General features: G+C 41.4%; 1 protein-coding gene across 3 annotated transcripts; it reads right to left on the bottom strand.

Annotated features, from left to right (window-relative positions):
• Positions 1–6,175: 6,175 nt before the first annotated feature.
• tra2a (transformer 2 alpha homolog) lies at positions 6,176–17,048 on the bottom strand. 3 transcript variants are annotated; one of them, XM_086171433.1, is made up of 10 exons: positions 16,857–17,046; positions 15,760–16,081; positions 15,320–15,453; positions 14,593–14,758; positions 13,169–13,222; positions 11,902–12,090; positions 7,057–7,172; positions 6,784–6,870; positions 6,641–6,705; positions 6,176–6,482 (listed from the first exon to the last, which is right to left on the bottom strand). In XM_086171433.1, exons 4-10 carry the CDS (start codon positions 14,623–14,625, stop codon positions 6,472–6,474), a joined length of 555 nt encoding a protein of 184 aa, XP_086027559.1. In that variant the 5' UTR covers positions 14,626–14,758; positions 15,320–15,453; positions 15,760–16,081; positions 16,857–17,046; the 3' UTR covers positions 6,176–6,471. The 3 variants fall into 3 exon arrangements, with proteins under 3 accessions (XP_086027559.1, XP_086027558.1, XP_086027557.1); XM_086171432.1 differs by lacking the exon at positions 15,760–16,081 and having other exon boundaries at positions 6,790–6,870; positions 16,857–17,048; XM_086171431.1 differs by lacking the exon at positions 15,760–16,081.

Below are 17,048 nucleotides of genomic sequence, written 5' to 3'. Positions count from 1 at the left end.
GGCGCGGACGAAGACTCGGCGGCACATGGCCGTGGCTCCACGCTGCGCGCCACCATAATGGATCTGAGTGCTGCTCAGAGTGGGAGTGGGAGTGGGAGGGGCCTCATCGACGCAGAGGTGCCCCCCCTTGTCCTATATAACGTAAACGCACCCCCTCCCCACGCACGGAAATACAAGAGCTACGTACAAACCCATAGTGACTATGGGTTTGTACGTAGCTCTTGTATTTCTATGGCACAGTGTGTTTTGTATATATAGTGTATATATATCAAGTCAGGGAAACACCCGGGTGACGGTAAAACGTCTCTTAAATTGCTGTTGTTAATATATATATATACAACTAACTAACTGTTCCTACTCAATTCCAGGTAAAAAAAACAAACAGAATCTATTGCACCCCAAACCACACCCACATCATTCCCAGCAACCCCAAAAGCAGCAACATAAACACTAACATTCATGACTCACTACTATGTATATGTATATACATATAACCATTGTGTATATCCATATTTATACATACTGTCTGTGTATGCAGATTTTAAAACCGTCCCATTTGTATGTGCATCTATATACACACGTCCCATTCTGTATATGTATATTTTTTATCCGTCCCATTTAATATATGCATATAAATACAGTCCTCCCGTATATAAGTGTATTTATATGTATATTTATATATCCATCCCATTGTGTATATGCATGTCTACACACCCATCCCATTGTGTATGGGTATATTTACACACCCATCCCACTCTATATATTTACACCCATCCATTTTGTATATGTATATTTACACACCCATCCCATTGTGTATATGCTTATGTGTACACTCATCCTTTTCTATATATGCATATTTATATACCTTATAAATAAAATCATGCATCCATCCAGTTCTTTATAGACATGTGTATATGTATTTATTTATGCATCCACCTCATTCTGTGCACACACACACACAGACCACCCACTTGGCTCCAACATTTATACATTCATCCCATTCTATATTTTGATTAACATGTGTGTATACACACATAGACACAGATATGCACACAGATCCATTCCTGCATGTGTACTTCTATATCCACCAAATTCTGTCTGTGAATATACATGTTCATATCAACTTCTCTCTATATTTATATCTATATATCAATCTCATTCCATATATATATATATGTGTCCATTTTATATATGAATATATATGTATGTGTATTGATATGTATGTATATGTGTGCCCATCCTGTCCTATAGCCATACATATATTTACATATCATCCCATTCTGTACATATCTTTAAATATCCATCCGAGGTGGAAAATTTAATCATATATATATAAACACATCATGTACACCCATATATGTCTGTATAGAAATATTTACATCTCATGCAACATTGCACCTTCAAGCAATCAATCAATCAATATATCAATCTATCGATCTACAGCAATATGTTTGGCGTGATCATCGTGCACGGGAGTTTTGAGGGGAGAAAAGAAAAGCTTTGCGTGTTTGGAGCGTCGGGTGAGGCGGGTCTGGTCCGGTTGGCCCCTCGCAGCCCCCCGGATGATCCAGGGGCCATGGCCGCCCTCGGCTGTGGAGGAAACACACGAAGCCCTGTGATTGGCTGGAAAGTCGTGGCCAATCAGGAGCGGGGACACTGGCTGCTTCGCTGCCGGCCTCAACGCGATCGCTGATTGGCTCTCCGGCTCGACTATTCTATATGAATCAGCGCGCCAATTATTATTCACCTTTCCATGGCCGCCCTCCCTCCCTCCGACGGGATTTGTCGTAAATGCTGCCGGACGTAACGAAATACGGCGATCCGCGGGTCTTTCGCTGCTTTTTTTATTTTTAAGAAACAACTCCTGTTTTTTAAAAGGCAAGGGAACGCGTTCTAAGGATTTAAATAGCGGGGCCGCGGGAAACAAAACACGGGGCGCGTTTCTAGTGTCGTGTGTTTGTTTTTCTTTTTAAATAAAACAATCGACAATCGGTGCGTTTCCCCTTTTTTTTTTAGTCACACCCATATACACACTTTACACCGGTTTAAATCCGAATGATTTTTTTTTAATATCTCTTCAAACTCGTCGTTGTAAATAAGTGTATTAAGAGTATCGGAAAGTCAGTCTATTTAAGAAAAAAACAAAACTGAATTAAAAAAAAAATCGGTCATGAGGAGGAAAAGAGGCGACGGTCACATGATGTGTGTGTGAATCAGTAGTAAAAGCATGCATGGCTGCACCCCCCCCCCCCTTCGCGTTCAATGTGTGTGTGTGTGTGTGTGTGTGGGAGAGAGTGTGTTCTCCACAGGAGTGAATGTATCGTTGAGGAATGTACAGAAAATCTCCCCGCCCCCTCCTCAGTCTCAACCCTCAGCCCCCCCTATGGAATTTGTCCATAAGGAGCAGACTGGGGGGGGACTAACATAAAGTCCAGTGCTCATAGTCCAGGAGACATCTCTGATTTATTTATTTTTATTTTTATTTTTTTGTAGGGGGGGGGTTAAATCGATCTATTTTGTAAGATTTCCTCGAAAAAAGAGTGGGTGGGGTGGATTGTTTAAGTAAAAAAAAAAAAAAAAAAAAATCTTACAGTTGAACTCCTGACACGCTGGCCTCAGACATACGTCGCCAAACGCAAGGCTTTCCATCCCAAACTCACTGAATCAATGGATCACCCGGTGAGATCTTTTTATTTTGTATACATATTTTCTTGAATTTATGATAATGTTGCGTTTTTTTCCCCTCTCCTCGATGGGTGAGAAAAAAAAACTCAAACGAACGCCATGTTGAGAGGAGAAGGTAGGAGTCTTGTTTTTTTGTCTGAGAACATGAGGTGTTTTGGGAGGAACCGCTTCCACGGTCATAACGCTTGTGTGTGTGTGTGTGTGTGTGTGTGCGTGTGTGTGTGTGTTTCTCGACGTGTTGGTTTGCACACACAAGCGGGGATCGGGGTAAAGAAAAAGGCGTATAAAAAAAGAAATAGTTAGATTATTCCCTTCTGAGATGACACCCCCTGATCTCAGAAAATGGCGGTTAGGTCCCCTCCTCTAAACAAATGCCAGGAGCCTTACTTTATCCCCTTCACACTTTACTTTTTGGATTAAAACTTGCAGCCAAATATATATATTTATATATATATCTATCTATATATTTCATGTGAATGTAAACATTAACTTTTTTGTTTGTTTTCTGCCCATAGTCACACGTCACGTTGAAGTCGATGAATCTACTTGGCTTAGCAGGAACCGAATAGAAGTGTCGTGTTTTGTTTTTTTATAAATTGTGATTACCATTATTTTAATTATTGTTATTATTATTAAGGCATAAATCCGGAGGGTTGTCTGGATGGAAGCGCGCTGAAGTGGGTGGGTGGGGGTCTAATAATAGCAACTACACGTCAGGTATTGTTTCAGAAGTGCGCCCTTCCTCCCTACTGTCAATTTAGAATTTGTTTTAAACTAATCAAAAGTTGTAAAATTCAATCACACCTGACCGAAATAACGTTACATTTTTGGTGTGAATACTCATATTTTTTTTGTTTCTTTTAAAGCATCTGTTGATTGTGCAGGGCTTTTGTCCTTTTGACTCGATGTGTATTTTCCTGCATTTCAGATCAGATTTTGTTTGTGTTTTCAAGCAGTAACTCGAGTGTTTGCCCTTTTTTTTTGTTGCTGTCACATATCTCAGTTTAAACGTTGGATCCCTTCGTTGTTGCCGCCGCCGCCGCTGCTGCTGCTATTAACTGATTTACTCTTTAACTTTTTTTTTTAATAAGCCTGCTTGCAATTGCTTTCTCCCATTATCTTCCCAAAAAGACAAGGGTAGTGGGTTTTATTTATGCCACCCTGTTTTAAATTAATTTTTACAATGGGTTTTATTTTTTGTGTGCTCCCAAAAGAACATTGTCTCGGGTGGAAAACTGGACGTAACAATTGTTAGCCTTGAATAAATGACTGACTTTTTGGTTTTGTTATTGATTTGTTGATGTGCATTGTCATGCCATTGGAAATGTTTGATGTGTGGATGAACGGGGGGAAATGTTAAAGCCAAATTGTCATTGCATAAATAATAAGCTGTCTTGGGATTGTTTTTGTACTTAAATCCGATACAACATAGTAGAGTATTTTCATTTTTTGTATGTCAATGCTGATATGCTTTATAATTAAATCAATCAACAACGTAACTAACTGATTTGTTTGTTTTTCTTGCTTGGTTGACTGCATAGAAAATGATCACATTGCTTTTGAAGTTAAGACGTCTGCATGAAAAATCCAGTCAAAACACATTTCCTGATTCATCAGGGGGGATGCTGTTGCTGTTTTTCGCGCCAAAAAAATAACCAAGAACTTGCAGACGAGATAGTGGACAGACTAGCTGGTGTGAAAACAGTAAAAGTCTATTACTAGCCCCAACCCATGTGTTTACTGCGTTAGATGTGACTTCCACCTCCCAGGGTTGTCCCCTGTTAAAACATATGTAATATAATCCCTTGCTGTTGACTGTAGCTTTGAGCATTGTTCAGTGGCGCTGGAGCGCAATGTCCTAGGTTCGAACTCATGTCAAGGGGCTAGAAGTCACACCTGGTGTTTTCTTTGGCTTGCACAAAGTGTTTTATGAAACGGTTTTAAAAAAAAAAAAAAAGTCAAAAGAAATCATTTAAGTTTACACCGTGCCCTTTGCGAAGTGCTTCCTACGGTCGGTAGTTTGTTACGGTTTGATATTTTCCATTTAGCCGTAGATGCCGTTCTCCAGACAAAACTTCTCTTAATAGTTGAACCTGCGTCAGCACTCGGTCTCTGGGATGACAGATGCCACACGATGCAAAATGGGAAACTGTCAACATGAATGCGGATGTGATGGAGGAAAAAAAAAAAAAAAAAATCTTATCAATTACCTGCGTCTGCCACTGTGGGAAGACCTGGCTTATCGAGAAACAGTTGCTAACTCTCAAACGTTGTTTTTTTTCGGGGGAGGGAGGGTCTGCGGAGCGAAGTGCGCAAACTTTTAAGTCGAAAGAACGCTTATAATCTCGTGTTTTTACGTGACGTGACACTTGACCCTTCGGCCGCTGATTATCTTGGAACGCCAGGAATTATCATGGCTTGTGTAAATGAGCACATTAGTGCGAGGGGGGGCCCCTTCACACGTCACAAGTGATCATCGACTTCACCCGAATGAAAAGCTTTATTTCAGTTCAGCTCTACAGGTGAAGTTTACTTTGTCGGTTGGCTACTTTTCTTTCAAGATCTTAGCTCTTGAATAGTGTAGATCCGACACACAAATCCGAACTAAGGTGTAATAAAGCTGCGAAAGTGCAGTCTCAAGATGCTGTTCTAAGTGGGAAAACCGATTTGTTAAGACGGCAACATTTGATATTATAAAACTGGGGTGTGGAAGTGACATCATCGATGATGCGTTGTTACTGGCTGTGAGAAGGATTCCTAAAAAGAAACTTTTTTTTTTTTTTTTTTAGAACAACCCAAATTGACCTGGGTATGCTTCTTGAAACAGCGTCATTGGTCCCTGTGGGTTCTTTTGGATTGTAAATCGCTTAAAAATCAAACGGAAAAACACCAAACAAGACTTGGTTAATGCTCATTTGTGCAGCTCGAACGTCAGCGGACTAAACTTGTAAAAAGGAACTATTGTTTCCAAAGTGCATTTTTGGTGAACACCACCATAACACTTAGCGATCGGCCCGTGTAACACGAAGGACTCCGAACTCGTTTTTCAGCTCGTCCGACCAACTTCCGACCTCCATCCGAGACAACTGTGACGCGCTTTCGTGGGTCAGGTCATTAAACCACGTTGCAAATTTTATATTCATATATTTGTATTTCAGAACAAAGAAACAAAGAAAAAAAAAAACGACTTTAAAATTCCTTGTAGAAACTCGAAGGGCAACTTCCTCAACTAGGTGTGTACGTGAGCAGAGAACCTGAACGCAGATTGCTGGCGGTGCTCAATTTTTGCTCGAACTTCTACTTACCAAACAACCTGAATGGTACTGAGTGAGATTCCTCATGGCAAAAAAAAAAAAAACAACTAAATTATTGTATGTATTTATGCACACGGTATTAGTAATCCTAGTATGTTATCTCCAAGCAAAACCTGTTTTACCTCCACCTGTAAAATGAAAAACACTGTAATAGATCAGTGATAAACCAGTAGGAATGCTCATGATCTACTATTTAATTGAAGTAAAGGGAAATCACCTTACATGGAACAAGAAGGGAATAAATGATTGAGTCTACCACCGGCGCCGAAGTTTGAGTTCTTTGCTCACACTCAACACAGATGCATGAAAATCAGACGAATTTAAGAACATCTTTTGAAAGTAAACAAGGAATATCCCAAAGTTGAGATAGCTGTGCGTGTCTAGACGTGGTCGTCAAGAGTCTCCCCTCTGAAACACCTGAACGAATTAAACGCCATCAATTATGGAAGAGAAGCTGAACGTCGCCGGTACATTAGTATCGTCCTGTGAGAAGAGAACACAAAATACACAGTGAGGTAAACTTCGCGTATTACTCAGTGTATTCTTGTTATTAGAGAAATAAAATGGCATTTGACCAAATGAATGATAATCACAGAATATTTACGTCTTAACAAGCCTTCTACGAAAGGCTTCACACTTACGTGGGCTGTAGGAGCGTGAACGTGACCTGTACCGGCCGTAGTAGGGTGATGGAGAACGCCTCGGACTGCAGAATGGCATTTTGATCAAACCTCTGTCCCAAAAAAATTGGATCGCTGACTTTAGGATGCCGATAATGACTCACCAATACCTGTAGTCGTACTCGTCATAGTGATCGAAGGCTCGGTCGTAATAATCCCTGCCCCTCCTGCCGCCGCCACCACCACCATTGCTGTTGGGGGGGAAAAAAAAAAAGCAAATAACATGAATTTGTTACGTGTGGCACCTTATATCAGGGGAGACACCCCTCTCTACCTGTTAAAAGTTCACCATGTGGTAAATACTTAATTCCTCATGGAGTGTCATGACTGCACCCCAAAAATAAAGCAGATCAAAAGAGCCCTGGTGTTGATCTTACTGAGTTGGTCTGCCCATGTAGATTCCTGGCGTGGGGGTGTGGGGCCGTTTGGTAATAGAATAATCCACTCTTATGCGTCTCCCATCCAGTTCCATGCCGTTGGCCCTCTCCATGGCCTTGAGAATGTGTGGGGGGGGGGAAAAACAGGAGGGAAAGCAGAGATGTCATTATTCTAAGTGTGGACAGAAAAAAATACTTTGCAGGTCATTTTCTTGCACCTCACAGCGCTGCTGCTGCTGCTGCTGCGGGGATGCGTTTCCGTGAGGGGATGGGATATATTGAATGAAAAGGCAGACATCTAGTGGTATATTCTGGTAATCACACCCAGGTTAGAGGAAGAATTCATCAGGCGTTCCAATTCAGACGAAATTTTTTTCAGCTCTTCCCTTCAGGGGTCGCCACAGCGAATCAACCTTCTCCATCTAACCCTATTCTCTGTATCCTCCTCTCTCATACCAACTACCTTCATGTTCTCTCACTACATCCATAAATCTTCTCTGGTCTTCCTCTGAACCTCCAATTCCAGCATCCCTCTACCAATATATTCATTATCCCTCCTCTGAAAATGGCCGAAGCATCTCAGTCTGGCTACTCTGACCTTCTCTCCAAAACATCTAACGTGCTGTTCCTCTGATAGACTCATACTTTATCCTATCCGTCCTGGTCACTCCCAAAGAGAACCTCAACATCTTCATCTCTGCGACTTCCAGCTCTGCCACCAGTCTTTTGGTCATTGTTACTGTTTCTAGGCCGTGCAGCATCACTGGTCGCACCACTGTCTTGTTCACCTTGTTCAACTTTGCCGAATACATTCCGGAAAAAAAAAAAAAAAGTCCTATTAAGTGTTGAATGTTTTAGCTGTAAAGTCATAATCAGCTGTAATTAGGAGACAAACATAATTTTACACTTTCCTTTGGATTACCCGGCCCGCAACTTCATCTTTTTTTCTTGCCTTCTAACCAGAGGCGAGGCTATCAAATGCAGCTCGTCTTTACTTAGTTAACTGACAGTGCTCGGTGTGCAGAGACCATCTGGCGGATGAAATAGAACAGGCAAAAGGAAAACGAGCAATACATGTAGCACGCTAACATATGTATAATGAAAAAAGAACCACGAGGTGGCTTGCAAGTTTCATGCGATTTCATACGGATGGATTAAGTCGGACGAAGGGAAAGGGTGGATACCCATGTAGGGCACGGACATGAATTCACAATATATAGCACGCAAGAGCAGATGGATTAATCATTTGTGGTATAACCTACAACACTTTATAAATTGGACTATAGCTCCCCTAGAAGAAATCAGTAAACAACTGCATGCCAGCTCCCTTCTGGCGATACAGTACAGATTTGTTCCGGAATCGATGCCGGCCCGTGAACACGGAGTGTGTGCTCAAAGCTGCGGTGAGTGTTGTACGGTGATCCCAATGCACACAGGAGAAGGACGGAATTCGACCGAGGTATTAGCCCGTATGAAAGAAGCCGGAGACAAGCATGTGTGCATGGCGAATTGGAACACTTGGTCTGCCCTGGCGGATCCTGTTTCCTGCCATGTACGCTATGACTCACACTCAGCGAGAAACTCCCTGTCAACCGGTCGCCTGAGGAACTGTACTCATCATTACTTAATGCACTGGTTTTGCCACGATCTGAACCGGTTAGCAGGGTAGAGAAGTACCAGCTGGTAGAAGCAGAGTTCCCAGATAGTTTACAAGAGATTGGCCATTGGTTGAGCTCCACGGGCAGGAAGTACCGAATCAGGACCGGCAACACAATACGTCTGAGTAGGAAGTCCGATTAAAATTGAAGCCGAGCAAGACTTGGCACCGTCAATTCTATTAAGTCCGATCTCCAGTGAGGAATTTTGTCCTCTAATGAGCAAATGTGAAACTCCTGGAAGAGCCGAATGACAAGACGGTAAGAAATACCTCCGGATTGAAAAATGGAGGAGACGTCTTCAAATGAAAGGAGTTGGTGGTAAATAGAAATAGGAATAAGGAGACGTAGCAGAGGACATGCAAGATAGGAGGGGAACCCCCACCGACAACAATGAACAAAGCAGATCCTTGACCTTGGCATCCATTTTGACTGCAAGGATTATGCAGCCTGACAGGAACAACAGGTTATAAGATCTTTGATAATAATCCATTTTCATAATAATCGCTTTTGATCCAATATATATACATATATATTGGGATGTTATTAGCAACAGAACATGAGGCAATAGAGCAGGCAGAGTTTGAAGAGGTGACTGCGTAACATGGCTCGGCTCAGATAATGATACAAATGAGGTAAAAATGTCTATTGGAATTATTTCAACCAGTAAAAGGGAAATTATTGAGTGGGATGTGCTCAACACTTTGCAAATTATATCCCAAGGCTCATTCCGGGGCACTAAGGTAGGTATTGGCATATAAAGGAAAATACATTTGTTTGGGGTCAAAGATTGGAAAAGTAGATGCAGGAAAAACAATAGGAGTACTGCTACAAGAAAATAAATCTGGATAGGGGGAAAAGATATTAACATTGGGAATAACAACTTGGTTAGGGCAGACATGTGGAAACAGAGTATTAAGAGATAAACTCAAAGAATCTGAGGGAAACCTGTGCTATGACAATGATATTGATGCCGTTCAGAAGAATACCAAAGGAACTGGCAGAGTTGGGCAATGAAAGGAACTGTCCAAAGGACACTGAATAGAGGAAAAAAAAAGGCAGACACCAGAATGCATTTCATTTGATAATCGTGTATACATAGATGCTCTTGGGGCACCAAGAGGAGTGCCAGATGAATTCAAAGCAAGGAACCACACAATGTCAAGATGTTGACACAAAATAGGAAGACAATCCTATTTTGGTGGGCCACAACCAACAAAAAATGTGGATTGGATAAACTACCTAAATTATAATCTGCAAAGATTTATAAACTATACCGGCGATGCCATCCATGGTACACCCTGGCAGAGAACAAGAGGATAGACAACCTGTTTACTTGTTGGTTGGAAGGAATCTTTGGGAAATAGCAGACATTGCATCCATCATGGTGTTCGAGCACTTCCAGCTGTGGCAGCAGCTTCCAGAACTTCAGGAACCATGGCCATCTGGACAGCCAAGGTGGCAAACAATGCATCCCTCTGCCCCAAATGACTACAACCGTGATGTGAGGCCATCACTCCAAGCCAGAGCAGGTCCAGAAACAAAGCATGTCCCACAACATGCTGACCCCTTGGTTTTATGGCCATGATCTACCAGAAGGGCAACTCTTCACTACCCTGGAACGATCTTCGCTCACCCCACCAGTAAACAACAAAGAATTGCCCAGACCTCAACCGGGTCGGCCCTTGGCTCTGGGGGACGTTGACACAACACTCAATGACTCAATGTTCATATATGATTACATCAGCCTCCGTCGGTGACAACCTCCAGATCATCCGTCATGGAACGAACATGCGACAATGAAAGGATGAGGCAGGTCACTGGGGACCCGGAGACCCTGAGAAGCTCCGTTGCAAGACAACGCGCTATTTTCGCCACGTCTGATTGAGCGAGGAGCAAGACCAATGGATCGTTACCTACTCTGCAATAGGAAACTCTGAATGTGGACGGTTTCGTTCAGTACTAGAACTGCTCTACATCTGGACACTCATGTAACCACCAAATAAGAATCATGGACATGTCTGATAAGCCTGTAATAAACATTGAATTTACTAACTTGTGCGTGGAACCTATATCATGTGAAAACATCTAATAACCCTTGTACTTTTTTTAGAAAGGCTAAACTTTAATAGAACATTGTGTAGGTTGCAAGTATAGGCAGACACGTGGACATTATAACCTGAACTGAACCCTTAAAACTGGAAGAAAAAAAACAATGTGTGTCATTAACCAAAAAAACAAAATCCTCTCAATTAATGTATATTTACTCCCTTGATTGCTCACTTGGATGGAGTTTTTGGCTTGTGATATTGCCATCACGACAGGGGTAATAGTGGGGTCTGGACTTTTGCCTATGTAAGATTGAATAATATCACTTTTCCCATAACCTCTCCCATATTTTGATGTAGTACATCACTAGTTATGTGTCCGAGCCCAAACGGTCCCCAAGCCATGACGCTGCTTATTGCTGACCTTGTACATAATGCTCTTGGAGGCTGTTACCAAATCAGAAAAACAAGCCAAGAATATCAGGCTCCCGGGTAATAATGTTAACACCACGGATTGGAAATGCCTCTGGAGGCAGGAATAAACACCCCAAAATTTTATACAATGTAAAAAAAATATGGAACAACGATAATATGAAGAATCAAGATGTGTAAGAAGACATAGGTCTCTTCAAGATATGGGTTTTTTTCCGTGTGAAAAACACATTTTACTATAGAAGGTAAACTGAACAACAGTTCACGGGGCCGAACCTAAAGTAAGTGGACACCACAAGGACCAGCTGGTGACGGTAAAGGAGAGGCAAATAGGACACACAGGTGTGATGAGATACCCATTGGCCAGAAAACGCCACCCCAACTCATGATGTGTATAAAAAGAGGTGTTGTGATGTTGGAAAAATCAGTTCGGTGGGACAACATGGACTTCTGATCTTCATGAAGAATTACGCTCTCTGAATCCATCTCTGCTGGCTTCCTTCGGCTCTGCACAAAGGTCAATACCCTTTGACCTCAGATCCTAGCCACTAGAATCTTGTTAATCAACAGTTCATAAAAGCAAGATTAGTGAAGTGTCGGGGCTCAGATGGGGCCGAACTCAGCCCACTCTGAGACCACAGCCTGAAAAAACAAACAAACACAGAGTTGACAATTGGACCGACGGATAAATAAGAAAACGTTTCCCATACCTCTTTGGAATCCTCAAGGCTCTCAAAGTAAACAAAGGCGAAGCCTCTTGAGCGACCTGTCCGCTGGTCGTACACCACATTGACCCCAGCCAGAGGACCATATCGTGAGAAAACTTCCCTCAGGTCACGCTCTGTGGTGTACAGGCTCAGGCCAAATACCCCTAAACAGGTGCTGGGGTCAGGATTTGCCTGCAAGGTCAGCAATAAAGGTTGATGGGGTGGACTCCTTATTTAATACTTCAAATTAAGGTTACCGGATTTAATTAGCAAAAGGTGTTTCTAAGTATATGGAATTCCACAACAGCACCGGTAAAATACATAATACTGATTATAGGACAACCCTAACCGCTAATTTCCAATCATAACAGCTCTACAAGATATGCCCAGTGGGAACATAATGACACTTTAACAACCCCTTAAACATCCTTTAAATATGTGCCTGACCGACCAAGACTGTGGGAAACCTTTCACTTCACCTGAAAAAAAAATCTTAATCTTCATCATTTGCATTCTCATATGGACCTTGTCATGCAGAATTGCATTCCAAATATTGCTGAGCTCACAGAGTGAATTACAGATAGGCTTTCCCGCCAAAATATATTAACCATTTTGATTAAGGACTACTGTTAATGTTTACATGTCTAAAATGGAGATATTCCAATTTTTTACTCTCATTTAAAGCAACCAACAATATTATTATTATCAGATCACCAATTAAAAATGACAGCAGGTGGCAGAATCATTAAATCGACTTTGAGGTACTTTCAGGTTACTGTTACAACAAAATATAAAGAGAGCATCTTGAATAATGTCCATGCAAAATACAGACACTGTCTTTGACATATATTTAGAAAATCTTGATTTGGATAGATGATACAACCAAGTATTTAAAAAAAATAAAAAATTGGTTTGGCGTTCTAGCCATGCTTATATCAATACAAGACTAAAACAATTAGAGTAATTTAGTGAAAAACATTTCTTAAGCAACCAAAATGTCCTAAATAAAGATTTGGCTGGTGTTGCAAATAGTGTATGGATTGGACCGTATAATTTACCCTCCAAATGAAAGGGGAATTACACACTTTGGAATCAGAAACTTAGAAGTCATACATTAGTGCAAAAAAAAACAATGTGACACTGCAACTTTTGTTTCCAGTAAATGTCATCATTTACCCATGTAACCCATGCCCAGTGCTGCTCTCGGGGCAACACGCATACACAAACATGACATCAATCTAGCCCATAAAATACCAGAAGGTCCACATACCCTAACATCAGCATCACCACCATGAATGTATACTTCTTTTGTGAAGTCATGGCTCTGTTGGTATAATGAAAGGAGGTGAAGGTTAATTAAAAGGGGTTATTAAATGTCACGTCAAAGCGGTTTCTCACAGCACCGGACAATAATATTTAAATTGTACTTTTACTCCTGACAAATTATGAGAAATTAAATATTTTGATTGCTCGGCATTTCTCAGAAATGACAATCTAGATTCTGGTTTGAAATTGTCACTGTACGCTTGATTTCTGTAATTGAGCTGAAGGACAAAACCTATAGCCAGGATAAATGTCCATGTCAAGGAGTCACTACAAGTTGAAATGTTTTTAATAAACCTGCACATATGACCACCTAGGGTTTCCATTGATCCATGCAGCTAAATGCACATAAGTGACATTTTGAGCAGATGAGCATATGCTTCATGGACCACAGTGTTTGCACATGACATTGAAGAGCATATGGAGGAACATCTAGAGGTAGAGGTGAAAGTTAGCTGCAGAAAGACCAAATGGATGCATGTGATTAAGAGGGAAGTAGAATGGTGAGGTTACAGGGAATTAGAGATCAAGCAGGTAGAGGATTTTAAGTGCATAGGGTCAACAATCAAGAGCAACAGAGAGTGTGGAAAAGGAAGGAAGGGAGTGGGGAGGATGGATGGGATCAGGATGGACAGCACACATTCTATGTTCTGGAGATAAAGTCAGACTGAGATGGTTGGGACGTGGACGTGGTGGGGGCTAGTGAGCGTCTGGGTAGAAGGATGCTGAGGTTGGACCTGTCAGGCCTGGAGGAAGAACAGAAATTTACAGATGAGTCAAAGAGGACAAGAGCTGCTGTGAGAGGTGAGTATTGGGTTAAATGGGAAACAGATGATTTGCTGTGGTGACCCCTGAAGGAAAAAGTCGAAAGGAAAATAAAAGCATATGCTCTTAGGATTAAAACTCTTCATGATTACTTTTTACACTCATGACATTTAGTATTTGTTGTTGTTTTTTTTTTCTTATTAAACATGTATGGATCATCATTTCAATTATGGTGTCTACCATCAAACTACCAGTTACAGCTTTCAGTTTGTACTGTTATTAATTAAAAACACATTTTTCCCCAACATGGCACTTGAGCTTTTGGCCCACAATCCAAACAACAATATTTTTGGAACAGTTTGAGTTACAATAGTAAGTGAATGGACCAAAAATGGTGTAAACACCAAGTAATGTTGATTTTATATTTTTAAACTTGTAAACATTGATCAATATACATAACAGCTTCTTGTATAGCAAAATGAATATTTCTAAGCAACAACAACAAAAGAGAACCCAGAATAGTCAAAGCCCATGACCAGTTATTTTCAAAATGCCAATAAGAAGACTTTATAAATGGCACAAAATCGGACACTCTCTCATACTCACCCTGCTGCCAGTATGACGACGGCGGCTCGACATCGGAGAGGTGCTCTGGCTCCTCCTGCGGCGATAATCGGGACTGTAGGAGCGAGAGCGGGACTTCCTATGGTGAGAGCTGGAGTGAGAGCGTGAATGACCATAGCGTCTATGTGAGTGGCGTCTGGAACGGGACCTGAAAAGGATGAAGAATGAGTGGCACTGAATTTAGTGGTACAACAAAAACCTAGAAGAATGAGGGAAAAGAGGTTAGCAGCAGAGGGGAAAAAAAAAAACTTCTCTTGCAATATCCGGGCAAATGTGTTGCAATGAGAGCTCAACATAGTGTAACTCAAGGAATCATTCATCATCGTGACAAAGAGTAGTTATGTAGTTTGGCAAAATGATGCAAAGTTTCACACAAACAACACTATAAGGGAGAGCTTCCACTGTACCAGCAGTGTGAATATGGAGCACATTTATGCTATACTGGAGACTTGCATTGCAAATTTAGAAACTGAACATCTGAATCTTCCGTCACTATCGAGGATAGTGGGGAACACGAGTCTCAGGCAGATAGTTTTTTTGCGGCAGGTGCGGTGAACTCTGTGATTGTTTTATTGACTCCGAATGTGTTGTGAGATAGCCAATCTGTATTTGATTGCGTCAAGCCTTTTGGCACATGTGTGCTTGAGCTGCACCTCGATGAGCTCCTGGGAATACCACCGATCACATCACAAAGGCAGCGGTGACGTACCTTGATCTCGATCGAGAAAGGGATCTGGACTCTGAGTTATTGGAAACGTGGGATGGGCTCGGGGAGCCAGACTTGCTCTCTGATTTGACCCGAGCTGGACTCCCTCGATCCGATTTAGTTGGGGAGCGAGACCCCTATCGCCACAACAGCATGTTAACAACTTTCTCCAAGAAAAATACTTGTATTTGTGACACAGAAATACAGCAATGAAAAGAGTGTTCCACACATAAAAATGTTGCACAGCTTATAAACTGTGGAGAAAAGGGTTAGTAAACTTCCAATATGTAAAATTACATCTGTTTTACAGAGTAACATAAAATTAACCATACTGAACTATCAAAATGTAATTTGTACTTCACATTTGACCTGGGCCATCAGGAGGAAAACACAAAACATGCACATTTATGTTAAGAAAATGACAAGCAGTGTATTTACTTAACCTATGGAAACATTCATTCTTCCAGATTGTTTACATGCTACTCCCTTCTCTTGGATTTCTATCCTTCTTCATTCTTCTTTTTTCAGTTTTCACATTTTCTGATTCCAGCTTTGTTTTCTCTCTTCACCCAAACCGTAACCAGTTTCATTTTTACTGCCATGAAACTGCAAGCGCTTCTATCTGACACCAATCCTCCGTGACATTTTCCTCCCTTTGCACTTCTATGCTCTGCTCTTTACATGTTTTCATTAGCCTTCTTTTATCTTGAACACTTTCTTCATCATTCTTGGAAAAAACTCTTCAAATCCTTCACGACCAATAACCTTAATGAAAAAAGAACATTCAATAAAAATTCAGATCATAGGGCTTGAAAAGAGGAAGAAATCTTGAAATAGAAAAGATCATGAACACTGAATGCAATGCAAAAATACACCGTAAGTCAAATAAGTAACGTTACAACAATCACGGGTGTACGATAAAGCAGACTTAAGGGACTTTTTGTTTCAATTTTCTTACTTAGAGCGAGAAAAGAAGGAAGGAAGAGCGACTTTAGTTGGAATTAGAGTTATTTACATGATATTATGCGGTATTAATGTGCTGCAAGGACGAGTCAGTGGCTGCAACGGCGTCCGAACCGGACAGGGACAGGAATGCGCGACTGCAGCTGTAACGACGGGGACGATTAAAAAAAAAACAACAACTTTTAAGATAATAAGATATTAAAGATAGCCAGATGGAAAACGTGTCGTGATGTTTAAAATAGCGGCGCCTATGTTAGCATTTAAGCTAATTCGAGAGCTGTTGGGGGGGGGGGCGAAAGGAGCTCGTGCAATCAACGTTAATTGAATCCATCAAGCTAGGACCGCTAGCCGCTTTGGGGACGAAATAAAACACGGCAGCGTATTTGAACGGCGAGGAGAAGCAGTTTCATGTGACTTAAAATAAAAGAAAACACGTTTATTGACTGTTTTTACTCCAATTGAAATTACCCGGTGACTTTTATCCGAACGTTGCAGCCAGTGTTCCTCGTCGGCCGCCACACTAGAGGGGTGCGCGGACGGGGGGGCGTATTTTCAATCGCTAAATACCGCTACTTACCCGGCTTTCGTGGTTTCCATCCTCAATGTCACTCATTTTTTTCAGTTCGGTTAACACAGAAAAGACAGGAAAATGTAAAACAGTCGTAACGTGACAAATAATTTGCGTTGGAGTCCGTTTACTACCAATAAGATGGCGTGCTAGGGGACGGGGAGGTTGTGTTTACGTACCGCGAGAGTATTACGTCATGCC

The sequence above is a fragment of the Fistularia commersonii genome, chromosome 24 (genome assembly GCF_037954325.1).
Source record: "Fistularia commersonii isolate RoL2024-O1a breed Wild chromosome 24, RoL_Fcom_v1.0, whole genome shotgun sequence".
NCBI classification, from domain to species: domain Eukaryota; kingdom Metazoa; phylum Chordata; class Actinopteri; order Syngnathiformes; family Fistulariidae; genus Fistularia; species Fistularia commersonii.
Note: the sequence above shows the minus strand (reverse complement) of the source record. Positions and strands in the feature narration are given on the sequence as shown.

Bases quoted from the DNA above. Each gene is read 5' to 3' on its own strand.
- tra2a (XM_086171431.1), bottom strand. From the start codon at position 16,892: ATGAGTGACATTGAGGATGGAAACCACGAAAGCCGG. The intron at 14,759-15,319 runs GTACGTCACCGC...CATCCTTTTCAG, and splicing joins CTTTCTCGATCGAGATCAAG to GTCCCGTTCCAGACGCCACT. The intron at 12,091-13,168 runs GTATGTGGACCT...CTGACCTTGCAG, and splicing joins GTGGTGATGCTGATGTTAGG to GCAAATCCTGACCCCAGCAC.